Source organism: Embiotoca jacksoni, unplaced genomic scaffold (genome assembly GCF_022577435.1).
Source record: "Embiotoca jacksoni isolate LCO1_2020_lvr unplaced genomic scaffold, fEmbJac1.0.p SCAF_2, whole genome shotgun sequence".
Lineage (NCBI taxonomy): Eukaryota > Metazoa > Chordata > Actinopteri > Embiotocidae > Embiotoca > Embiotoca jacksoni.
Genome location: NW_027185340.1, coordinates 10,182,283 through 10,206,969, shown reverse-complemented (window position 1 = coordinate 10,206,969; position 24,687 = coordinate 10,182,283). Strand labels below are relative to the sequence as shown.

Genomic DNA, 24,687 nt, shown 5'->3' with positions numbered 1-24,687 from the left:
CCATGTATTGTTTTGTAGAAACCAGAGTAGTGAATGTAATTATTTTTCTTATTTATACACTTTAAGACTGACTAATGGAGACATAGTTCATTCATACAATAAATGAAAAAAAACACACTGGAAAAAAAATATATTTTTATGTCCTGAATTATATTCTGAATAAATAAATAACGACATCTTTGGACATTTATTGGAAAAGTTTGCCTGCAGATATTTTTCTGTTAAAAATAGAAATAACACTTAAATCTCCCACTTATTGTTTATTTTTCTTTCAATTTCTTCATGTGAAGTTCAGTAACTTTAAATCATTCTGTGAACGTTTTTACAGAAAATCTTTTTTAGTTTTTTCTAGTTTCGGTGTTCTGGAGAACCGTTGGCCCTGATGGGATCCGACTCACCCGGTCGCTCGGCTCCATCTTCTGTCCTCCCAGGAACCACTCCACCGCGATGCCTTCGTACGACAGCTCACACTCGAAGGTCGCCGTCTCTCCGGCCGTCACCGTCACGTCCTTCAGAGGATGCGTCAGCCCGATGGACCGAGCTGAGGAGGAAGAGGACGACATGGTTAACTTTGGACAGACGGACCGGCCTGCAGTCCAAGAAACCACTGCTGCTCCAACCAGAGAACTCCGCCTCAGATAAAGTGTGACGGGTTGAAGATAACCAGAAGAGCTGAGTGGCTGAAAGAGACACACGACACCGAGGTATGTGACAGGAAACATGCTTCTGCCTTCAATTTACACGTAGAGATCCAGAGGAGCTCCGATCTGATTCATGAAATGTAGAATTCAATTAATAAATACAGTGAAGTGCTGTCAACAGACGCCACATTAAAATCTGCCCAACATGACAAAAACTAAAAACCCACTGTTGGATTATCTAGTTCTTAAATGATCAAAAACAGAACATTTTTATTATTTACATGCAACACAGAAAAGGAGTTTCAGATGTCTTTTTTTAAATTTAAAAATATCTGTACCACTTTCCATGATAAATCAATAAACTGGGTCACAATGATCAATAAATAGACTTATTCTGTTCCAATCAAAGTGATATTTCAACAAACTGGATCTGACCAGACGTCAGAAAGAAAGAAACTTTTTACCGACAGTAATACGACTTTATTTTGGATGAATAAATAATCGCGATGATGTGTTTGACACTGAATTTTAAATTCATATTTTAATTTATAATATGAATTTTAACAGTATAATCTAATCTAATGTTATAATCTAAAGATAAACAGTGAAAAGGTCTCTCACCTTTGACTCTGAGCTGAGCGTTGGATTTGGCATTGGCCGCTGAGAAGTCGACGCCTCCTGCCATGTCCATTCGGACGTTATAGAGGATCAGCATGTGTCTGGTTCCTTCCTCCTTAATCTCAACATCCTGAAGGAAACCAGGCACATTTAAATCAGTTTTATTTGCCTTCAAAGAAACGTGCTCGGCAGCGGTTCAGAGTTTCCAGCGGACTCACAGCAGACTGGTGCAGAGCTTCTTCCTTCAGTTTCCAGTTCCCGTGGACGTCCTCCTCTGAAATCTCCGTCTCAAACTTGGCTGTCTCTGCCTCCGTGACCTCAACGCTGTAGAGCGGACGAACAATCTTGATGTCGCGCTCTGCAGAGGACGAAGACAAGATCAAAAACAAACATCAGTTTTAGTGAAAATTACACAAGGAAAAAAACTTTTTGGAACTTTTGATCCCGCTTTTGATCTCTGCTTAAGAGCAGAAAACTAAAGACAGAATCTTCAAACAAACACATTAGTGTTTTAATGGTGTCATAGAGGATGAAATGAAGCTCCATATGTCTATCCATCCACCTATTGGATCAATATTCAGAAATCAGAGGGTGCTTGTAGATTCAGTGTCTCTGGTGTTATTCCTGAATGTAGCGTCTCTTTGGAGAAATCACAGAGGAATGAAATTCTCTTTTATCTCCACAAAAAGTTTCTTCAAACGATTCAAAATCCTACAGCAGAAATCAAACTAAAACTAAAACAGATGTGGCTGCTTGGCTTTTTCTAATCTATGAACTGATAAAAATGGTGACGAGGAACATTATAAATAAACTTTGAACATGAGTTTAAATCTTCGGCCCAACAGCTCCTCATCATCTCAGACATCAACATAAACAAATCATCCAAATACAGATGAACTATCTGATAAACTTTCCGCACCTTCGATGTTGAGGTTGGCCGTGGTTTTATCAGAGCCGCAGTCACAGGTGTACTCTCCGATGTTGGCCTTCTCTGCCTTCCTGACCATCAGGATGCGCTTCTTGCCGTCGGTGCTGATGGTGATGGTCTTGGAGGGAGTGATCTCCTTCCCGTCCTTGAACCACTTGACGTCGGCGACGGACTTGCTGAGCTCACAGACCAGCTTCACCTCGTCTTTCTCCACCGCCGTGTAGTTCTGCAGCTTGGTGGTGAAGTACAGGTCGCCCTCTGCAGAGAAAGAAGACGCGTTAAAACGCAGGAGTCACGAGGTCCTTAATAAATCTGTGGCAGCCGCTGCGACAAGAGCTGCTCGGCACTGAAGAGACGATTCCTTCTGGAGAGCGACAGATGAACGCGTCTCCGTTAGCGTTGAACTTCTTGCTGAACCTTTCCATCGATTCAACGTCGGTTAAAACAACCAAAGGCAACACGAGATCGACACGTTTTCATGTGTGAAAGAGGCGACACTGACCGATGACGGTGAGCATGGCAGTCATCGTCTTGTCCATGGCCTCCACTTTGATCATGGACGTGTCGTCGATGGTGACCTCCTTGAAGGCCAGCGTGTGGATCTTCCCATGATCCGACATGTGCACCACCTTGCTTGGGTGCAGCCGGACGTCGTTCCGGTACCAGACCACGGAGATCTTGTCATGGGAGAGTTCAACGCTGAATTCGGCTGTTTCGCGCTCCTTCACCGTCACGTCCTTGATGGGTTTGACAAACTCCAGGCGGATTCCTGCATTTGTAAACACAGCAGATTTATATTTCTCTGTAAATTGTAACAGAAAACAAAATCTAGATAAATTTAAAATGTAATCATCTGGCAAACTTAAAACTTTTTCACCATCTTAAAAAAAAAAAACATGATCAAAGAGTTTAACGGGTTTTTAGCTTTGATTTACAAGCAGATCTTTTACAGAAACTCGGAGGCACCTTGAATGACGAGTTTGCCGGTCGTCCTCTTGTCCTCGGCCTCAAACATGTATTTGGCCTCGTCGTCGTAAGCAGCCCCTCGGATCACCAGAACATACACTTTTCCCTCCTGAGTCATCTCATACTTGTTGTCGCTCTGCAGCTCCTGCGAGCCTTTCAGCCAGCGGAAGCTCTTTGGCTCTCTCGACACCTCGACCTCGAACCTCGCCTCGTCTTTCTCGTACACCTGGACGTCGCTCAGCGCCGTGAGGAAGTTCAGCGGAAGCTCTGAGGGAAAACGGCGACAAGAGGAAGTCTCTCAGATCAGTTCAAAGTTAGAAAAGCATAAAAAAGGTCTTAATTCGTCCTCAGCTAGAATCTACCTGGTTGTTACACACTGATACTCTAATAATCAACTAATAATAACTAATAATACTGTTTACCTTTGACCTTCAGGTTAGCGGAGCACTTGGCGTTAGCAGCAGCGTATGCCACCTCGCCAGTCATGGACACTCTGCAGTTGTAGAGGATCAGCGTGTGCTTGCCTCCCTCCTCGATGATGTCAACATCCTGTGAAACAGTCACATGAGTAGTCATGAGGACGTTGAAGCATGTGGGACGATCGTACTGACTTGATGAGATGGATAAACATGCTCACAGAGGAAGGACTGAGGACGTCTCCGTTCAGCTTCCACTGGCCGTGGACGTCGTCTTCCGAGATCTCCACCTCGAAACGAGCCGTCTCGCCATCGAACAGCTCCACGCCGTAAATTGGACGGACAACCTTGACATCACGAGCTGGAGGGTTTAAAAAAATGGAAGAAAAAACTTGAATTAGACACAGAAAGATCACAAGATGAAAACGACGGCATATGAAGCTCCGTCCGCGTGCGAACAGTTGGATGTTCGGTGTTTCGGAGGCCGATTGTTTCGTCACCTTCAATGTTGATGTTGGCCGAGGTTTTGTCCGTCCCACAGTCACACACGTATTTTCCTTGATCGCTATTCTCCACCTTCTTCAAGACCAGAGACCTGCGCGTGCCCTCTGACTTCATGACCACCATCTTGGAGGCGGTGACCTCCTTCTCACTGTGGTACCAGACCACGGGGACATCTTTGCTCAGTTCGCAGTCCAGTGTCACCTCATCTTTCTCGGTGGCCGTGAAGTCTTGCATCTTCACCACGAAGATGGCGTCGCCCTCTAGATGGGAGGCGGGACCAGACGGACGGTTAGTGTCACGCCAACGCAGACATACAGGCGATTTATGCCGTACCGCGGAAAACCAGAGCAGTTGGTCAGATATCAATAATGTTTTATCACAAGTTATTTAGTTGTTTGATCGTTATGGTTTTGTGATGGCGTTCGTGAATACAAACAAAGCACCTGTACATGGAAATAAAAACCAAACATCACTATAATCCACAGACAGAGATGGAGAGGAAAGGAAGGCGTGCTGTTACCTATGACTGTCAGTTTGGCCATGGAGAACATTCCTTTGGCCTCTGCCTTAATCTGGCAGGTATCATCTAGACACAACTTGCTCATTTCTAGCGTGTGTCTCTTTCCTTCCACGTGTGTGAGCACAGTTCGGCTTACATGGAGCTTCACTTCGTTCCGGTACCAAACCACCGGCACGTTCTCGTGACTCAGCTCCAGGTGGAAGCGCACCATGTTACCTTCTTTGACAGTTTGGTCCTGAAGGGACTGGACAAATCTGAGCCTCATGCCTGGAATACATCAGGTCAGTGCACACAGTTGGTCGACCGCCTCACAGCCACAAACATCGAATGACAACAGAGAGGAAACGTGAAGTGCGGCTGTCCGCCTGCCACTTACCTTCCACCGACAGCTGAGCCACCGACTGCTGGCCCAACACTTCGATCGTGTACCGAGCCTCATCATCAAACTCACAGCTGTTTATAATCAGCATGTGTTTCTTTCCATCGTCAATTATTTCATATTTGGGGCTCGGGGTGACGATTTCCGCCCCCCTGAACCACATGACCTTTGGCACATCCTTGGTGACGGTGCATTCAAACTTAGCCTGTTTCTTTTCAGGCACAGAAACGTCCTTCAGCGCGTCAACAAAGCCCATTTCGATTTCTGGGAGGTGTGAATAATTCGGCAGTTATTCGCAAAAGCAAAAGCAAAGCTGACTTTTTTTTCTTACCGTTTTCATGCTGCAATACCTCGACTTTCAGAAACCAACACAGGCCGCAGCGGCAAAAGACAACAGAGAACCGAAGGAGGTTTGTGTCTGAGACGGGTTCGTACCTTTGACGGTGAGCATGGCGCTGGTGACGGCGTTCAGGGCCTGGTACGACACCTCCCCAGCCTGATCCAGCTGCACGTTCTTCAACGTCAGGAAGCGCTTCCTGCCCTCTGTCTTAATGTCGCAGCTCTGAAAAACAAAGAGCACAAAGATCAGCAGCTGTTGGTTTAAAACTCCAACATCGAAAAGATAAATCTTTGTAGCTGTGGCTGAGACTTCTCTTCTCTTCAACGCACGGCTGCTGTTTTCTTTCCCCAAAGTACCAGTAACTTCACGTATAAAAGCAAAGATGTACCTTTCCCTGATCCACTAAATAACCGAGATGTATCTTTCCCTGATCCTCCATAATCGGTCCTCAGTCCTGTACCATGTCCACGTTCTCACCTGCCAATGAAACCAGTTTACTTTGAGATCGGCTGTTTTTAAAAGCCTTACCGGAGACCTTGCCAACACCTGTCCTCTCAGTTTCCATTCACCGGCTATATCATCCTCAGATATTTCAGCGTCAAAGCTGGCTTCCTCCTTCTCCACCACCTCCACACTGGAGAGCGGCTTCAGGATCTCGGCCTCGCGCTCTGGAAAACCACACAGACATTCAAATTAAAGAACCCTTGGTGGACGTCGTGACTTTCCAACGTGCATTTGTATGCACCAACCTCCGAGCGTCAGTTTGGCCGTGTATCTGCGGTCCTCCACTTCGATGGTGTAGTCAGACACATCGTCTGGCTGGCAGTTCTTGATGGTGAGCGTCATGTCCTTTCCATCTTTGTTGATCTCCACCTTGTCGGACGGAGCGAGCTCGTTCTCTCCTTTGAGCCACTTCCAGTTGGGAGTGTCCTTGAACAGCTCACACTTGAACGTGGCCTTGGTCTTCGGCTTCACATGCTGGTCCCTCAGAGGCTTCACCAGCCAGTCTTTGATAATTTCTGTTGAAGGGAGAGTCACATTATTTAAAACTCTGAGGGCTGGTTAAAGAATAATCAGTTTGTGACTTCAGAGAACTGATCTGGCTTCTCACCAATCACTTTAACATTGGTGGTGGTCTTGACATCCTCCTGTCCATCCACCTCGCAGGTGTAGGTGCCGTCATCCTCATCGGTGGAGTTCTGGATGGTGATGGCGTGCTGCATGCCGATGATGTTAATGGCCACTTTTCCTGCCTTTTTCTTGATTACGGCGCCGTTACGCTTCCAGACTACATCTCTCTCCTTATTCAGCTCACAGGTCAGGTACATGGGCTGACCCTTCATACACGACGTCTCCGGTTCCAGTTCCTTCAGCCACTTCACCGGCAGCTCTGTGTGGAGAAACAGTGACTTAAAACAAGACTATGGAGGGTTGGGGATCATCTGGAGACTCTTAATATACCATATCAGGCCTTCAGCACGCTTTGATGCCAACGAAAACCTGACATTTCTTTTAATGTGATAATTCGTGTTCAGTTTACCTTCAACGATGAGCTTGGCCATGCACGTTATCTCCTTTCCGGCGTTCTTGGCCACACAGGTGTATTCACCGGTGTCAGACAGCTGCACATCAATAATGTTCAACTTGCGATCTTTGCCATCAGAGGTGAACTTGTGTTTGGGGCCCTCGCGCAAGTTGGTGCCGTCCTTCATCCACGAGGTGATGGCGGTGGAGGGCGAGACCTCGCACTCGAACACGGCGGCCGATCCGATGGACTCGGCCTCCTGCAGCACGATGTCCTTGAGCTTCTTGACGAACTTCAGGGGAACAGCTTTGAGCTTGAATCCTCCGAAGGGCTCCTCTGGTGGCGACGGGCCTTTTCCTCCGGGTCTCAGGCCCCGCCCCCGGCCACCCTCGCCAGGAGATGGAGTTTGTCTCGCTGCAACATTAGAAACAAACACTTCATGTTGTCAGTTTCAGATATGAGGGTGAGTGAGAAGTCAGGTTGTTTTAAGACCTCGAGCCTACCACGAATTTAACATCATTCAGTTCAAAACTAAAAGTTGAGGAAGCACAGAAATAAGATTCCGTTGAGACTAAGACTCACTCATCATGAGCAGGAAGCTCAAAGAGACACCACAAACAACAGATCACACAAACACAAAGATAAAACCTGACCATAACTGTTTACTGTGTCCATAATGAAGATTAAAGATTAAAGAAAAGTGACGACTCCAAATGTCCTATTTACTACTAATCCAGATGCACTGATGTCAGTTTACGGTTTCAGTACCAAAATAGTATCTTTACTGTTGCCATTTTCTGTTTCCTACAACTGTAAAGTTCTCAAACCTTCTCGTACAAGAACATCGCCTGAATAAAATGAGGAAGAGTTTGTTAATATCTAATTAAAGCATGAGCCAACCACGTTATACATCTTTTGGTACTTTTGATGTTGTGGTTGGTAGCAGAAGGCTAGAAGTTTAACATCCAGTCCTGCTGCTTATCTTCACAAACCTTTCTATGTGGATTTGGTTGGATCGGACTACAAACTCGTAATCAACAACAAATGTGAACAGAGAGTGTTAAAGTGGCTCAAACATCATCTAGAGCAAAGACCAGAAGTGTTTGCAGAGGTTAGGTCTAATGTCAATGAACTCTCACCCCCAAATCCTCGGCCTCTGCCTTTCGGTGGCTCCTCAGTTGGTTTTCCATCTGGACAGGAAACAACAAGATGGGTTTTAAACCACCGAGAAAGAGTTCTCTGTGGAAGTAAAAAACTCCAGCAGAAACCAAGACAAAGCTTTAAACAACAGCAAACAGGATAAAAACCAAAGATCAGAACACTGAATTACACACAAAAGGTTGATGAAGATGAAGATGAACAGAACAATGGGACGGTATGATCAAAGGGACGTACTGGTTCAGAAAACTGAATGACATGAGCACTGGTGGAGACCGACACTGAATGATGGATGAGACATTGGAGGACAGACGTCAGAGGACAGACAACATGAGGACATCACAGCGGATGGACGGACAGGTGGACAAATAGATCGAAAGATGAAAAAAGATGCGGGGAGGATGAAATGAGTCGTCTGAGATGGGATGAGGAGCTCCGGAATCACCCGTTAGGAGAGTTCCCCGGCCGTCACCTCACCTCGTTTGGCACCCGGCGCGCCGGGAGTCTCGATTGCCCTGTCCACCACTTCACCCTCCCAGTCATCCGAGGGAACCAGCTCCCAGCCCCAGGCCTCCTCTTCCTCCTCGCCTTCCCCTTCTTCGGCCTCCTCTTCGAACACCTCCTCCTCCGGCTGGGTGGTCACCCTCTTCATCTGCACGGCTCCAGGAGAGACCTCCTTCGCCAGCGGGATCCGGTCTGAACCGGGTTTGTGGCGCTGCTCCTCTGGTGAAGGCTTCGCGGGAATCTTTTTGAGTGTGACAGCTTCAGTAGAGTCTTTAGGTGACACGGTTTTGGGAACCCTTTGCACTTTTTCAGCACTAGGCTTCTTCTCGATGGGCACCTGAGGTGACGGAGTCTTTTTAAGCTCAACCTTCTTGAGCTGCTCGACAGGTTTGAGGCGCTTTTCCTCTTTTTCCTGACTGACTCTGGGCGATGGAGTCTTTTTGAGTTTGATGCCTGTCTTTGAGGCATCTGTTTGTTGTTGTGGGAGCTCTTTCTCTGATTCTTTCTGTCCCGGAAGACCGGGCTTCTTGGCGGGAACATCTGTCTCCTCTTTGGTCTGACGTTTCTCGTCCTCTCTTTTAGGCATTGCTGTCTTTTCAACCCTCCTCGGCTGCTGCTCCTTCCCCATTTTGGTGGGTTCATCTCTTCGTCCATGTACCTTTGTGTCCACGGGCTTCTTCTCCTCCTCCTCCGATGCTTCCTCTGGCTTTTCTTCAGGCTCGGTGACTTTGGCGAAAGGATTCAACACAACCTGCTCTTTCTCTTTATCTGGCGTGGAGCGAGTTTTAGGTTTTCCACAAAACTTGTCGGTGGAGGTCGGCTCCTCATCTCTGGGTGCTGAATCTACCTTTTTCTTCTGCGGGACTTCCTTTTGGTCTTTGCTGACATCTGGACTTGTGTGTGGACTCGCCAGGGGAGTGTCCTCACCTTTTCTGTGTTTTATAGCAGCGGTGGGTTGATCTCTCTGTGGCATCTCACCTCTTGCGAAAGGAGTGTGCTCGGTATCCATCTTTGCTTCACCTTCTTTCTTCGGTTTTGGAGGTTCAGGCGCTTCTTGTTTCTGAGGTTTGTCGAATGGCTTCAGCGTCACAACTTCTTGCGCTTGGTCTTTCTTTGGCAGTTTCTGTATTTTCTTTTTTGTAAAGTCTGGCTCAGGCTCATCTTCTTTTGATACTTTCGGGGTTCTTATCCATCTTGATTTCTCCTCTTCTACTTCTGTCATTTCCAGTTCCTCAGAATGTCTGAGATCAGATTCCTCCTCAGGTGCTGTGAAGACTCGTTCAGTTCTCCCAAGTGTTATTACCTCTTGATCTTCTCTGTCTCGTAGCCTCTGAACTGTCAGTTCGTTATCATAGTGCCTCATTACTTCAACTTTATGAGTTAGGACTTCCTTCTCAGGCTCTTTGGGTGTCGTTGGCACCTTCTTCAGTTTGATCTTTTGTGGCTCTTCTTCTGGTTTGCCTGGTTTTTCAAATGGTTTTAGTTTGACTGATTCTATCTGCTCATCAGCTTTTGGAAGTTTCGTTATTCTCTTCTTATCTATGGTCGGTGCTTCGGGTTCCTCGTCTTTCTGTGGTTTTGGGGTTCTTGTCCATCCTTCTTTCTCTGATTTTTGTACCATTGCAGCTTGTTCAGCTTCCTCAAAATATCCGAGTTGAATTGTCTCCTCCTCTGCGGTAAAGACTCGTTCGGTTCTGCCAAGCATGACAATCTCTCGATCTTCTCTGACACGAAGTGCGTGAACTGAGAGTTCAGGATCTTGATGTCTCGTCACTTCTGCTTTGTGAGTTTTGACTTGTTTCTCGGGCTCCGGAGGTTTCACTGGAACCTTCTTCAGCTGAATGACTTCCGGCTCCGGTTCCTTCTCTTTGGGTATTCGGGTAAATTTACCCTTCAGCTTCGGTGATTCTGTTGTTTTTGCTTCCTGAGCAGGAATCTTACCCTTTTGCTTAAGAGGCGGCGCTGTGGTTGAAACAAATACACTTTTATAACATTCACACACAGACACAGAGGAAACTCACCGCTTACACATGTAAACGAAACACAAGAGAGATAGGTCATAGGGAAAATAACCAACACAGCCATTTGTACTGAATTTGTTGAAATAAAGAAGCTAATATTTGATATACCTTTAGTTGGTCCAGGAGCTGAAACTGGTTCTTTGTCTGCAAGAATTTGAATAAGATCAATATGTGTATATATATATATATACATATACAACACACACCGTGTTAGACAAAAGGTTCAATCAGCACCAAAGAAGGTTGGTTTACTCTGTGAGACTTGAGTTAAGGAAGTGTTCATGCATTGTTTTTTCATTTTCTGTTTCCAGAAAGAATTTGTGTTAAAGGTGACTTCAACATGGTGTTTAGTCACTGCAGGTTTGATGCACCAAGAGATGTTTAAAGAAGAAGTTCTAAGAGTTAACATTAATATTAGAGAGAGAATATGTATTTTAATTTAGACAAACATCAGACAGTCAGATTCAGACAACAAAAACAGTTTTAAACCAAAGCTCAGGTTGCTTTGAATGAAGATGGAAGATATGCTTGAAAGCAGAAGACAAAATAAAGAAAAAGAGAACTAGAGGTGAAGAAGGGATGTTACCTTCAGGTGCAGAGATGTCCTCTGAAACCGGAGAAGGTCCAGCCTTTACGGCCGCTGCAGACGGTTTCTTCTCCACTGGAGCAACTTGAGCTACAAGAACGCCAACGTCATTAAAGATCAGGTCAACAACAAACAGACAGACAGTCCTAAAGAAGTCACTGTTGTTTTGACCCAACAGGTTTCTTGGAGGCGGGACAAACAGGTGAACAACATGAGTTACAAACAGAAGAGAGTACCTGCAGGAGGTACAACTTTCTCTGCTGGCAGCTTTGTTGTTGGTGGAGACAGTTTATTTTCCACTGGAGGAGACACTTGGGAGCACAAGACAGAAGATAATAAAGGACACATGAAAACAGATAGAGGACACAATAAAGATGTCAAGAATGAAACAGATGTTCAAAAACAGAACATGAAAGTGAAAGAAGTACCTGCAGGAGGTGCCAAAGGCTTTGGTGTTGGTGCAGATGGCTTCTTCTCCTCTGGAGGAGACACTTTAAAAGACAGGATGCCAAGATTACGACCGAGACAAAAACATGAGACAAGGAGACGATGCAGGAGAAGACGGACGCAGTAAGAAAACCAGGAGGCTGGTTGTTTATTGCCAAAGATAAAGAAGAACACAAAACCAAGTGAAGAAACTACCTGCAGGAGGAGCGACCTTCTGCGCAGGAGCAGGAGGTGAAGGAGGTGAAGGAGCAGATGGTTTCTTCTCCTCCGGAGGAGACACTTTGGGAAGATGACCAAGAAAACAACAAGCTCGGTCAACACACACTGACACACGGTGGGTAACACAGAAAACTACAAGAAATCTGAAGACAAGGTGGACAATAAGGACACAAACACAAAATGACGTGAAGAAGAAAACACGGCTGACTCGTGAAGAGGAAACAGACTACCTGCAGGAGGATCAACCCTCTGTGCAGGAGGAGGAGCTGAAGGCTGTGGTGCTGGTGCAGGTGCTTTCTTCTCCACCGGAGGAGACACTTTGGGAACACAAGATGCCAAGATCATGAACCAAGACGACAACATGGTCAGTCAAGACTTACAAACCACAGAAGATTTCTGGCATGAAATACACCAAACAGCAGAAGAAGAGCCACACATAACAGACATGTTTCACAAACAATCGACACACAGCTCAGTTTTTAAGATGTGCGAGTACAGGAAATTAATTGTAAGAGGTTGATCTTATGGCGATCAAGAGCCTGCGCGGCTCAAACACAGAAGAATACCTTTCTCCAGAGTTTGTTCTTCGACCTCCGGTGATGCCTTCTGTGTTCCCCGGTCGTCTTCACCTGTTGGATGTTTAGTTGCTTCTTCGGCCTCGAAGGTGGTGACTTCAGGAGAAGCAGCTTTCTTAGAGGAACGAACTTCCTGATCGGGGAGTTGAGGTTTTTTCTGAAGTGAAACTTGAGGCTTTCTAGTTGGAGCAACCTTGTCTTTAGAAGGAGGTTTCTGAGGGAAGGTCACTTCCTCTGCCGGAGCAGCAGCTGCTTCGTGAGGGCTCTGTTTCGTAGGCAGAATGGTTCCCTTTGATGGTGAAACTTCGGAGTCCTCAGGTGAAGAAATTCGAGCCGGGACTGGAGGTAACACTTCTTCTGATGCAGGAGTTTGTGGTGCCTTTGTTTCTGGCGGTGTTAATTCTTTCTTAGGAGGAACTGCTGCTGGAACAATTCTGTGTCCTTCCTGTTCAGGTGGATGTGAAGCAGCTCTCCTGAAGGGTGCATACATGGATCTGACCGACGGAACTTCTTCCACTTCAACGGAGCAGGCTGGCTTCAGAAGAGCGACTTCCTCTGGAGCTCTGGGCCTCGTTGGGACAGAGACGGTTTCTTCCTTCGTTTCTTGAACTGATACAGATGGTTCAGTAACTTCTCTCTGCTCCGTATCAGCCTCATGGAGTTTACGGGTTTTCTTGTAGATCTCTCTTTGGGATGTGACACCAGTGTCGGAGGAGGGAACTTCTTTCTTCGAAGGAAGAGGTGGAACGTGAGCTTCCTTTAGAGGTGGGGAGCTCAGAGACGTTTTTTCTTCCTTCGTTCTAAAATCTTTGTCCTCTTCGTCGTGAGGTTTAACGTCCTCTCGTGGTTCAGTATCTTCTACCTGATGGTCTTCACAGTCCTCCGGTGACTCCTCCATTTGTAGCCTCATCTTCCTGTTTTCTTCTATTGCAGTAGACTCCCCGGACTTCACTCCCCTTCCACATGTCGGTGCTTCCTCTTGCCTGTGTCCAACATCTGGAGGAGGAGTCATCTTCTTCACAGGAGACTCTGCTCTGTCTTCAGCTGTTGTCTGCTGAAGGACTGAGGTAGGTTTTAAGATGGGACCCAAGATTGAAGATATGCACCATGGAGCGGTGGCCAAGAGGACAACAACACACAGACAAAGGTCAAAACACAAAAACACAGTTTTAAGTGTGGTAAATACTCGACTGAAGCCTCATTCTCTAACTACACTGTGAATATTATGAATCATTGCCTCTGCTGTAGAGTTTCTTTGGACTTTTACTAGGAACAACCTTATCTGTCACACTTCAAGAAACTGATGAATGTGCTGACTTCCCGATCGAATCCCAGAAACATTTGAAGTTCAGGCATACCTTTGGTGGATGTGATTGCCTCCGGCTTTGTCTGAGCTACTGCTGCTGTTTCCTGTGGTGATTCCCTCTGTTTTACTGTAGTCATATTTCATGTGAAGTGACAAACAATCAACACACACGACAAGACAGAAATCAGGACAAAACCTTTGAAGAATTAGGTTTTCAAAATATAAAGAGATAAAAGATGAAGATGGGTAAAAATAAGTAAACTAGACCTCTAAGCTGGTCATGTAGACATATCTACCTTGTTGCTGTGTTTGTTTAGCCTGAAGAAGTTCTTTTGGTGGTTCTACATCTTGTGGTGCTGTTGGTTCGCTGCGGTGTGGCGCTGCGTCCTCTGTTACGAATTTTGGAGCTTCTGGACGTTTCTCTGGTTCTGGAACTACTGGAACCTTCTTTGGTTCTTCCACCACCTTTCTTGGTACTTGTGGAACCTTCTTTGGTTCTTCCACCACCTTTGATGGTACTTGTGGAACCTTCTTTGGTTCTTCCACCACCTTTGTTGGTACTTGTGGAACCTTTTTCGGTTCTTCCACCACTTTTGTTGGTACTTGTGGAACCTTTTTCGGTTCTTCCACCGCTTTTGTTGGTACTTGTGGGACCTTTTTCGGTTCTTCCACCATCTTTGTTGGTACTTGTGGAACCTTTTTCGGTTCTTCCACCACTTTTGTTGGTACTTGTGGAACCGTCTTCAGTTCTTCCACCACCTTTGTTGGTACTTGTGGAATCTTCTTCGATTCTTCCACCACCTTTGTTGGTACTTGTGGAACCTTCTTTGGTTCTTCCACCACCTCTGGAATGTTCTTCGGCACCTCAGCAGTCCTTTTTGTTTCTTGAAGAACCTTCTTCGGTTTTTCTGGAAGCTTTGGTTCTTCTGGTTCTTTTGCAGGGACGGACCTAGGTGCTTCTGGTTCATGTTTACCAGCCAACGGATGCGGTTTTCTTGGTGGTTCAGGCGTCTTTGGTTCTGAGACAACTTAGAAGAACATTAATTTAAAAGATCATTATCTTAAAAACTGCTGGTCACACTCTAGCGAGTGCTGAACATGTGCAAAGATGTTCATAGAAGACTACTTTCTATGTGAAAGCTAAGAGCAGTTCAAAGGCAAACGATGATAAAAATTTAAGACATTTCAAACATGAAACAACACAAACTTAAAGCAGAACATTGCGACCTTTAAGGTGACCTTTCCAGTACCTTCAGTTGGACCAGCTGCAGCTTTGGGTGGAGGAACTTTAGGTGCAGGCGGCTGGACCGCAGGCGTCTCTGATATCGGTGCATCTTGCACTTAAGACAACATGAAGTATTGTTTAACCCACAGAGAACAAGCAAGGCTAACATGAAATCAAAGATCACACTCTTAACGAGTGAATTTAAAGAAGCAGCACGACTGCAGGTTCAGAGGTCAACAAGCAGTACCTTTAACTGGAGGGCGTTCGGGTGCTGATGAAGTAACCATGGCTGCAGCCGGTTGAACTACAGGATCGTCTGTCTTTGGCAATTCTGGTGCTTTAAAGAACATTTTACACAGAGCATGTGTTCAGTCACCGATTGGCAGCGTTAAAGGCTTCAACGTTACAGTCCACTCTATCGAGTGCTCAGGACGTACAGACGTAATCAGAGAACATGAAACACAGACAGCTAATCACATGACAACACACAGTGAAGAGTTTAAAGATGGGGGACGATCATTTTTACTTTAATGGATCTATCGTAAAGTTTTTCTAGAACAAAATCTTCATAGACTAAATCTATGAAATTAGTTTCTTAGTTTGTAAAGAGATTATATAAAACTCAGTGACCCATGTGAGACGTTTGACGCTGTTAAATGTAGGTTAACGTGTTAAAGAGTTACACAAGACAGTCAGAACAGCAGGATGGACGGGAACACTGGACCTTCGAGTCACTACTTTACCTCTCGCTTTAGGAGCTCCCACCGTTTTCTTTGGCGGTTCGACTGTTGGTGCTTCAGGTTCAGGCTTAAGTGTGGCCGCTTTGGGCTCTGGTACCGCCGGTCTCTGAGGCGACTCCTTGGGCTCTGGACGAACCACTCTCGGTTCGGTTGTTGGCTCAACTTGAAAAGCTTCAGGAGAGACCTTTCGGGGAACTATCTCTGGTTCTGCTTCAGGTTTGGTGTGAACCAACGGTTCTTCAAGGTCAACAGAGAATATTAAGGTCACTTCACACGAAGAACATGGAGAACACGGAGAACACAGAGAACACACCGCTTTAAGAGTTTAAAAGACACGACACAGATGGACGGACAGAAGAACACAATGCTCCTCACGCATTGTAAGAACACTGAGACACTGAAGAGACTGTTTGGTTTGATATTTACATTATGGGATGTCGTGACCATCCTGCTGGAATTTGTGAATTTTCCGTGTAATGTTGAAGAATTAGTTGCATTTTAAATAACATGTTCAGTATGTGTAAATATTGACATTATTATTGCAATAGATTTTAAATCTGTGCAGATATTAAGGTTTGGATCCCAAAAAATTATAACAAGATTAAATTTAATTCTGAAGCTTTAAATGTAAATGGATTTTATTTGAACGTCTCCAGTTCTGGACCGATGTTTAGTTTCTATATAATCATATAATAATAATATAAGTTGCATTGTTTCTGCATTTTATATGTAAAGAATTAAGAATCTCAGATGGTAAATAAACAAATCTAAAAATTATTTTCACTGAAAGGCTCTTTGGAGAAGATTGAAGTGATGATTTTCATCTGAAAGAACGGAGAACGTGAGCCGATAAAAGACTCACAAACATGTAAAACAAGACATTTTGAAATAAATACTTTACCTTCTGGAGCTGGAGGTTGTTCCTGCCGAGCCGGAGCGGCGACGGAGACTTCAGGCTGCGGCTTCTTGGCTTCAGATACTTTAAAATATCATCATGAAGTTCAGTTTATCATTAGATGTTTAAGAGAAACAGACACAAAGAAAGATCGGATAAAATAATGTGAAGAAAAGGACTAAAAAGCAGCAATAAGCAGACGGCAGGAACGTGAGTGAGCAGCAGTAAGAGCAGGTATGCGCAGATACCTGTGGCTGGAGGCGGAGCCGGCGGCTCGGAGGGTTTCTCCTCTGCTCTCCTGTAAACCTCAGCAACTTGAAAGATCAAGAAAGTTCAACGTTAAAACCACGTCGGCCAAACTGGACTCTCTACTCTACAGACGGCTGCAGTGAGTTAATCAGAGCAGAGGACGAGACACAAGAGATATGAAAGACGGGCGAGACACAGAGAAGATCTACCACAACAACATGCAGGGAGAGGAAGCAGTTTCTAGAAGCAGCAGTGGAAGCGTCGGACATTGAGGCCGACATCGTTAAGTTTTAGCAACAAGCTGTGTGAGCAGCCAGGAGCTGAATGAGCAGCAGGCGTACCTGCTGGGACGTCTCCGCGCACCTCCACCTGCGACCGCTCAACAACCTCCTCGACGCGCTTTCTCTCTTCTGCTGGAGGAGAAAAGGGAACTTAGAAAGAAGCCCTGAGTGCGATGTGAAGGACTGCAGCTCGTCTGCATGCGTCCAAAGTTTGTTACTGAAGAATTACAGACGTGAAGACACACGAAGACGATGGAGACAAGCGCAGGAAGAGACACAAAGGACAAAAACAGGTTTCACACTCAGACAGACGATTATTATTAAAAGAATTAATGAATCCATAAGTTGTTGATACCTGAGACGGACGAGGACCGAACTGAGAGCATTTCTTCTTGAACAGTCACTCTTTGAAAAGCTACGGAAGATTATTAAAAGAATAATCAGCTGTTAGACATCAGAAACCGAAGAGTTTCCAGCTGAGCAGATGAGGATCGCGACAAACAATCGGTGAAATTCAAACCCAATCTGTCATTTAAAACTATAAATGTGTTTCTGACCCCACAAACCTGAATTCAGACTTTAATCTCAGAGTTTGACGTCGAAAATTAAATAAAAAAATAAAAAAAAACAATAACAAAATTTAACAAATTAGGTAAAAATAGAGATTAAAAAAAAGTTAAATTTGGGAATGAAGTGATCAAATTTCTAACTTTAAAAGACAAATTTATAATTTCAATCTTGAAAAATATAACTTTTCAATAAAAACTTTGATATCATAATTAGATTTTAATGCAGGAATATTCTGTAAAATGTTTACAATTCTAGATAGTTTCTGTGAATTATCAGATGAAAGTCAGAATTTGATCCTGAAGTTGAATTTAATTATGAGGCTGATTTTTATCCTGTTAAATTGGGATTCATCTCAAACTTTGAGTTGATTGTGATAATCCTCTTCTGTGCAGCTACTCCTGTTTAACTGCTTTAAATATGTTTAAATATTTCAGATTTAACACGTTGAGGTGGGATTTGAAGTTATTTGGTGAGATGATGATTGAATTAATTTCCACTGAAGTCACACAGTTATGGAGGATGAGAGTTAAAAAATGATGACGTTACATTTCAAAATAAAAATGGTTTGAATTTTAATGGTTGAAACGCAGAACGTCGGTTAGTTGTTTGAGAGTTGAATCGTCATTGTACCTTTTACTTCTGTTCGCTCGTCGTAGTGATAAAACTCGGTCGAATCTTTGGGTGGAAAACAGACGGTGAGCGACGGCAGCCGAGCGGAGCGACGAAGATTATTGAGGTGATATTCGGTCCCAGACTCACCTGTGCACACGAGCATCGATGCTGCTTCAGGAATGTGGACCGCCGAGTCTGGGACGTCTAAAGGTTTCACCACAAACACTTCAGCTCACGGTGAAATCAACTTCTTAAAATGTGTTCTGACAGTAAAACTTCACATTTCCTCACTGAAATTATAATAACTTGCAGTTTTATTTGTGAATGTTTGACTGAATCTGGTGACTTTGACTGAAGTACTCACCCTGAGGAACCCCTGCTAACCCAACCTCTGTGAAAGGACAAGTTTAAGTGTTACAACGGTGATGGCAGCCATGAACTCGGTCTGACACATTGTACAGGAGTCGTACCGACCTTTGCCGGAGAGGTGAAGCTCGGCCGTGCTTCGAGCTTCTCCCATCGGATCCAGGCGAGCGATCACGGAGTAAACGCCTGACGGGGCGACACATCGTCATGTTGTTTAGTTCAGTTTGCTAGAATACGTGACGGTAAAGGCTCGGTCACACCGCAGAGGGACGCGCACCAGTCTGGAGGTTTGGCGACGCGGTGACGAATCTGGCCTCGCTGTTAGCTAATGTGTTCATTAGCTGCTGCAATGTTTTGTTTTTAATTTAATAAAGAAGGAATTAAGATGGAAGAAGCTTGTTTGCTCAGATAGTAACAGGAAGATGACAGGAAGTAACAGGAAGTAACAAGAAGTAACAAGAAGTTCTGTCGTTGGTTGACGTCTCGAGTTCATTTGAATGTGAGAAATGTTCCTGAACCTATTCAACCTTCTGCTGTGACCGCGTCTTTACTCAGAGTTGATGTTTTTTCTTTCAAGGCAACACAACTGAAATTTAATCAGATCAACAGGTTCGTCCTCTTTTCGCTTCACTATTTCGCTGTTGTTTTTGTGTCTAAATGAGTCAGAAGTTCAGTTCATTGTTGAACAAACCTTCGTCCTCTGCAGTTACGTTGCGGATCGTCATAAAGTGCCGGCGGCCCTCCGTCCTGAAGTCATACTTTGGGCTTTCTCTAAGCTCCCATGAGTCTTTGTACCACGTGACGGTGGCGTCGTCGAAGGACAACTCGCACTCGAAGGTGGCGGCGTTGCGTTCGCTGACCTCGATGCTTCGGATACGTTTAGTGAACTGAATCTGGTCTAAAACCAGACAGTCAGAGTTAACGTCTGATCTCACAACATCAGTTTATAACTGCTGACGTTAATAACCATGTGTTAAAACCTCTGAGGAGCTTTTTGCAGCTCTGACTATATAAAAGAAACACAGAACAAAAACAGGAAACAGACATCCACAAAACACCAAAATAAAAGCATGACGAGAACCAGCCGGTTCCAAGAGGTCAGTCGGAGGTGAGTTGGAGTCGTACCGCTCACCTGTCACACACACAGCGGTCCGGCTGATGGACAGGAAGTTCGAACGCTCTCTTACCTGAGACGGTGAGTTTGGCATTGGAGATGTGGGGGCCGCACACCACACGGTAGTTGCCCTGATCTTGGCTCTGGCAGCTCTTGATCTTCAGATGGTGGCGGTCGCCCACGCTGCCGATGTCGTACTTGTCGCCGTTGTCTAGTTTCTGGGTGCCCTTGTACCAGGTGAGGCTGATCTCCGGGTAGTTGATGCGGATCTGGCACTCGAAGGTGGCGCTCTGGTTCTCGGGGGTTGTCTGGTCGCTGATGTCCTCTACCACCGAGACGGGCTAAGGAACCAAAGCTCCGTTTTAACGTTTCATGATGAATCGGGCCACCAGGGGGAGCTTGGTTCTGTAAAGAAGGTGGGCGTTTACCTCGGTGCCGGCACGGCCCTCCAGCTGCTGCATGAATCGGGCCATGTCCTCCTCTTCGACCTGACCGCCGTGCTCCACCTCCTGCAACAGGACAGACGGATGTTAGATGCCTCTCAGTCTGAAGCTGCGTTGGTCCACCAGGTGGTGGGATCACGTTTACCTCATACGGCTCATAAACTACATCAGAAACCCGGACAGTAAGTGTCCTCTCGTATCTACAAACCTCCACAGACGGCCCTCTTACCGGTCTGCCGGTCTCCATCTCCTTCTCCTTCTTCAAGAACTCGATGGCCTGGAGGATGGCCCGGTAGTCGTGGATTCCATGTTCAGTTAGGATCCTCTCGTAGTCTTTGGGGTCGTGACCTCTGAGCAACTCCACGATATTAAAGTCTCCCTCTTTCTTTGGACTCTTCTGCTTAGAAGGCGTCCTGACAAATACAGAATCATAATCAGACATCTTGTCAACATGCAGAGATTGTTTCCTTTGGACCTTCGACAAATAAAAGACATTCAGATGTCCTTACTTCTTCAGCCTCGTCCTTATGTCTTCAAGTCCTTCTTTTTCCTCCTTTTTGGTGACCTCCATGTCGGCGCTACACTCGATCTCTCCGTGCTTGCTGGTGGCGACGCACCTGTATTGGCCCGAGTCCGACTTGGTCACCTCTCTGATCTCCAGTTTGGTGTCCTGGCCCTTGTGCTCGACAGAGATTCGGCCGCCGGGCGTGATCTGCCTCCACTTCCCCTTCATCCACTTCACGCTGGGGATGGGGTCGCCGCCGATCTTAGCGATGAAGGTGGCGGTTCCCTCTGCAGAAAGAAATAAAATAAAGCAAACACATATCTCCACATGAAACCTATTAATGTCCAGAGGAGGAGCAGCCGGGTGTCCTGAGGTCTACTCACTCTCTGTGACAGAAACGCTTTGGGGTTCGTCAATGAAGAACAGGTTGTCGAGCCTTTTGACCGGGACAGCTGCAGCCGGGGCGGCGGCCTCGGTGGGGGCGGCCTTCGCTCCTTTGTCTGCAAAGATATCATGGAGGTGAGTTTTTTGGTGCTTCAAACCTGCTTCTGGTCCTCTGTTTCCTCTGTGAGATTATTCCTCAACCAGGAGGTACAGTCGAATATTACAGCCACATAAAAAAGGCTTCATCACTGTGCTGAGTTCCTGTTGAACGCAGCACACCTTCATGAGTAAGTATTCAGAGTTATTGATCAACATCATCACTGAGTTCCACACGTTAACGTGATTGCTGCTACGTGAACATTGGTGATGTCATCATGGAAACCTGAAACTGGAGCAGAGAAACATCAGATTTTGGGGAAATAAAATCTTCAACATAGCCACTTACAGCCAAGCGTTCCTGAGCCCACACAGTGATTTCCACCACAGAATCATGACTGTTGAAGGCCTGAAGATCACGACCATCCAACATTGGTTTTCAGCCTTGTTCCTTTCAAGTTTTGGTGAACAAAATCTTCAACATGTCGCTTGTGTTGACCTGTTGGAGAAGCCTGTTGCCATGGCGACACAGTTCAGGTGGTTCACAGTGAATGTTCCCCTCAGAAGGTCCCAGTAGAACTCGGTGGTGACAGTCTGACTTCTCCGGTCTTGGACAGTGAAGCTCTGCCCCTCTTGAAACGTGATGTCATCAGAACACATCACCCAGCTCATCGCTTCATTGCCGTAGACTTTCTGAACATTTCAAGGGTCTCTGTTGACCGTTTACACAGTTTAACTCAAAATCTGCTGCTTCTCTGCTCCAGTTTCAGGTTATGTCACTAATGTTCACGTAGCAGCAGTCATGTTAACGTGTGGAACTCAGTGATGATGTTGATGAAGAGACGACACTCTAAACACTTCCTCATGAAAGTCCTCCTGCTGCTCTATGTGCATCGCTGAGATGCGCTTCGTTCGTACGTAAGAGGAACAGTCTCTGAACTGTTTGATCACTACTCGAAAATAGGAGATAAAAAGTCCCGCAAACTGACGGATTACCTTTCACTGTGACTCTGGACTTGCAGAAGTCGCTGCCGGTAGCGTTGCTGGCCTTGCAGAGGTAATCCCCAGCGTCGCTCTTCGACGTCTGGCTGACCTCCAGGCAGGCCGTCCCGCCAACAAACGTAATTCTGGTGTTTCCGCTGGACTTCAGCTCCCTCCTGTCCTTCATCCACTGGACAGTCAGAGGAGTAGAGCCCTTGATGTGGCATTTAAGGCTCAGCTTCTCGCCCTCGCTCACCGTTGCCGGCTCCAGCATGACGTCAAATTTAGGAGCCTGCCCGGTATCTGAGGAAGAAGCAGTGAAGAGGTAACAACTTTAGATACTCGCTTTTCAAACAGCAACACGGTGAACAGGACGTTGGAGCCTCTTCCGCAGAATTTATCCTAATTTTTTAAAGGAAAAAACAGGATTAACGAGTCTTTGTATCTGATCACCTGAACTGGAGATGGACCAAACCATTAAAAACAGAAAAAACACAGATTCCTATATGTACAGTTTCTCTTCTCAGACTCAAAGTTTGCTTCTGTTTTACCTTCAGTTAGTTTGACAGCAGTTAAAGCCCCTCATCTGTCTACAGGAGCCCTCGACTGCTGGGAAACCTCTAAAACCAGCACAGTCTTAAATGGTTTCTTCCAAACGTCCTTCTCTGTGATACAGATATACATACAACGACCAAGCTAACTAACGTCCTAACGTAGTTAGCTAAATGGCAGCTATCTTGGCAGACTACTGTTGCTGGTTATTGGCAGCTTGTTGTGAAAAAACTATTTAACAATTTGGAAGAAAAGTCAGTAAATTTCATCCGGTTTGTCGACTAGTTTTTCCAAGTTGATCTTTGCTGCACTCATCCTCCCGATCACCTGTTATCAGCTAGCTAGAAAGGTAGCATTTAGCTTGTCTGCCACAGTAACTCTCCAGCTGACTACACAGGTAATAACTACATCACCAAGCTTCTAGCACCACCTGTTGGTGAGAAGGTGTTGCTGAGCGTTTGATTGGCTGATTCTGCACATCTTGCTGTGAAGCTGTTTAGTCGGTGAAATACTGCAGATGAACGGACGCACTCCTACCTGAGACGGTGAGAGAAACCCGACATGAAGCTTTGCCAGCTTCGTTGGAGGCCTCGCAGGTGTACACACCGCTGTCAGAGGGGGTGGAGTCTCTGACGCACAGCGCAACCATGTTGTTCTGGAAGCTGACGTCATATTTGCCAGAGGCGTAGATCTCGTTGTTGTCCTTGTACCAGGTGATGGTCAGAGGCTGGGAGCCTGACACCCGGCCCTCCATCTTCACCGTCTTACCTACCGAGTCCGTCATGGACTCCGAGGGCCTCTTGGTGAAGTTTGGAGGCACTTTGCTTTCTGTTAGTGGGGCAGAAAAAAACCCAAATCAGACCTTGTTGTGACACCAGAAATTATTGGAAATGCAAGTGTCCTTCAGCAGGCCACTGGGCCTTCACCACAGCGGTAATGGAGCAGCGGCAACATGAGCAAACATAAAAACAACCTGCAACACAGAAGCAAACAAATACAGAATATTCACCCTGAGAACAAACACTTCCTGCTTCTCGTTCAGTTCTGTTTATCTGACCCTCACCAACATAGAGGACGTGATCTCAGACACCTCGAGTACCTTATGAGCCTCCAACCAGAGGACCAGCCAATCTTTAACACATCCACAATATAATCCAGGACTGTTTACACCATTAACTTTCTCCTTGTTACCGACAACCGCAGAACCAATGAAGTCGACTGCTTTGGACGATATCGTCAGTCACTGGAACCACATGCTGGGATTAGACCAGTGGATGGACATGTGTCGGTTAGTGTGTTACCTATTTTAACATGAGCGTGACAGCTGTCTGTTCCTTCAGCATTGGCGATTTCACAAGTGTACATTCCAGCTGCCTCGGGCCTGTCGCTGTTGAGGACGTCCAAGACGCAGGTGGAGTCGGTGGTTTTGACGTTTAGAGATGTGTTCATTGTTATGTTGCCATGCAATACGTCAATGTGAATTCTGTTACTATAGATGAAACGGATGAAAAACAAGGAGAACTATGAAGAGAAAGCTATGATGGGAGGGAACCTTTAGGACCTCCTCTACATTCTCATCTTAAAAACTGGATTCACAATCACAGCAGGCTTCACTGACGTAGAGAGGAAGTATCGAAATCGAACATCACCTTTCACCATCACGTTACAGCAGGCGGTGGCCGAACCAACCCGGTTCTCGGCCTTGCAGACGTATTCGGACTGATCGAACTTTGTGGTTTTGGTCAGTTTCAACGTGGCTACACCGTTTGCGAAATCCATTGAACAAGTGTTGGACTTGCGCAAATTCCCGTCAGCTTTAAACCAAGCTACAGAGATATTGGGAGTTCCTGCTACATAGCATTTCAGGGTAACCGCCTCACCCAGCATTACCGCCACCGGCTCCATCTGGTCGACAAAGTACGGTCGCTCTAAAGCGAAAGATGATGAGGGTTTAGTATGAATGTAGATGTTGAGTTGTGGATGAACTTATGAAGGAATGAATGAATGATGATGGATTGAAC

At 45.7% G+C, this 24,687-nt stretch overlaps 1 protein-coding gene across 31 annotated transcripts in view; it reads right to left on the bottom strand.

Moving 5' to 3' along the window:
- LOC138201202 (titin-like) overlaps positions 1-24,687 on the bottom strand; it is a 156,031-nt gene that overhangs the window by 86,790 nt on the left and 44,554 nt on the right. For 16 of the 31 annotated variants that reach the window (XM_069154451.1, XM_069154454.1, XM_069154476.1 and 13 more), the window contains 46 exons: positions 23,204-23,494; positions 22,130-22,417; positions 21,037-21,153; positions 20,658-20,940; positions 20,378-20,561; positions 20,134-20,214; positions 19,779-20,046; positions 19,283-19,489; positions 18,700-18,777; positions 18,590-18,616; positions 18,373-18,429; positions 18,244-18,288; positions 17,399-17,458; positions 17,104-17,175; positions 16,762-16,827; positions 16,520-16,597; positions 15,622-15,855; positions 15,126-15,215; positions 14,904-14,993; positions 13,950-14,681; positions 13,706-13,780; positions 12,339-13,409; positions 12,003-12,089; positions 11,749-11,832; positions 11,535-11,597; positions 11,343-11,417; positions 11,107-11,196; positions 10,629-10,664; positions 8,473-10,461; positions 7,977-8,027; positions 6,853-7,251; positions 6,424-6,702; positions 6,062-6,331; positions 5,841-5,980; positions 5,408-5,534; positions 4,970-5,236; positions 4,594-4,860; positions 4,070-4,333; positions 3,791-3,930; positions 3,576-3,702; positions 3,154-3,420; positions 2,690-2,956; positions 2,179-2,445; positions 1,478-1,617; positions 1,263-1,389; positions 399-541 (listed from right to left, as the gene is read on the bottom strand). In XM_069154451.1, coding sequence (XP_069010552.1) covers positions 399-541; positions 1,263-1,389; positions 1,478-1,617; positions 2,179-2,445; positions 2,690-2,956; positions 3,154-3,420; positions 3,576-3,702; positions 3,791-3,930; positions 4,070-4,333; positions 4,594-4,860; positions 4,970-5,236; positions 5,408-5,534; positions 5,841-5,980; positions 6,062-6,331; positions 6,424-6,702; positions 6,853-7,251; positions 7,977-8,027; positions 8,473-10,461; positions 10,629-10,664; positions 11,107-11,196; positions 11,343-11,417; positions 11,535-11,597; positions 11,749-11,832; positions 12,003-12,089; positions 12,339-13,409; positions 13,706-13,780; positions 13,950-14,681; positions 14,904-14,993; positions 15,126-15,215; positions 15,622-15,855; positions 16,520-16,597; positions 16,762-16,827; positions 17,104-17,175; positions 17,399-17,458; positions 18,244-18,288; positions 18,373-18,429; positions 18,590-18,616; positions 18,700-18,777; positions 19,283-19,489; positions 19,779-20,046; positions 20,134-20,214; positions 20,378-20,561; positions 20,658-20,940; positions 21,037-21,153; positions 22,130-22,417; positions 23,204-23,494 — 10,460 coding nt within the window. The remainder of the gene's footprint in view (positions 1-398; positions 542-1,262; positions 1,390-1,477; positions 1,618-2,178; positions 2,446-2,689; positions 2,957-3,153; positions 3,421-3,575; positions 3,703-3,790; positions 3,931-4,069; positions 4,334-4,593; positions 4,861-4,969; positions 5,237-5,407; positions 5,535-5,840; positions 5,981-6,061; positions 6,332-6,423; positions 6,703-6,852; positions 7,252-7,976; positions 8,028-8,472; positions 10,462-10,628; positions 10,665-11,106; positions 11,197-11,342; positions 11,418-11,534; positions 11,598-11,748; positions 11,833-12,002; positions 12,090-12,338; positions 13,410-13,705; positions 13,781-13,949; positions 14,682-14,903; positions 14,994-15,125; positions 15,216-15,621; positions 15,856-16,519; positions 16,598-16,761; positions 16,828-17,103; positions 17,176-17,398; positions 17,459-18,243; positions 18,289-18,372; positions 18,430-18,589; positions 18,617-18,699; positions 18,778-19,282; positions 19,490-19,778; positions 20,047-20,133; positions 20,215-20,377; positions 20,562-20,657; positions 20,941-21,036; positions 21,154-22,129; positions 22,418-23,203; positions 23,495-24,687) is intronic. The other 15 variants (XM_069154452.1, XM_069154483.1, XM_069154467.1 and 12 more) reach the window with 14 other exon arrangements.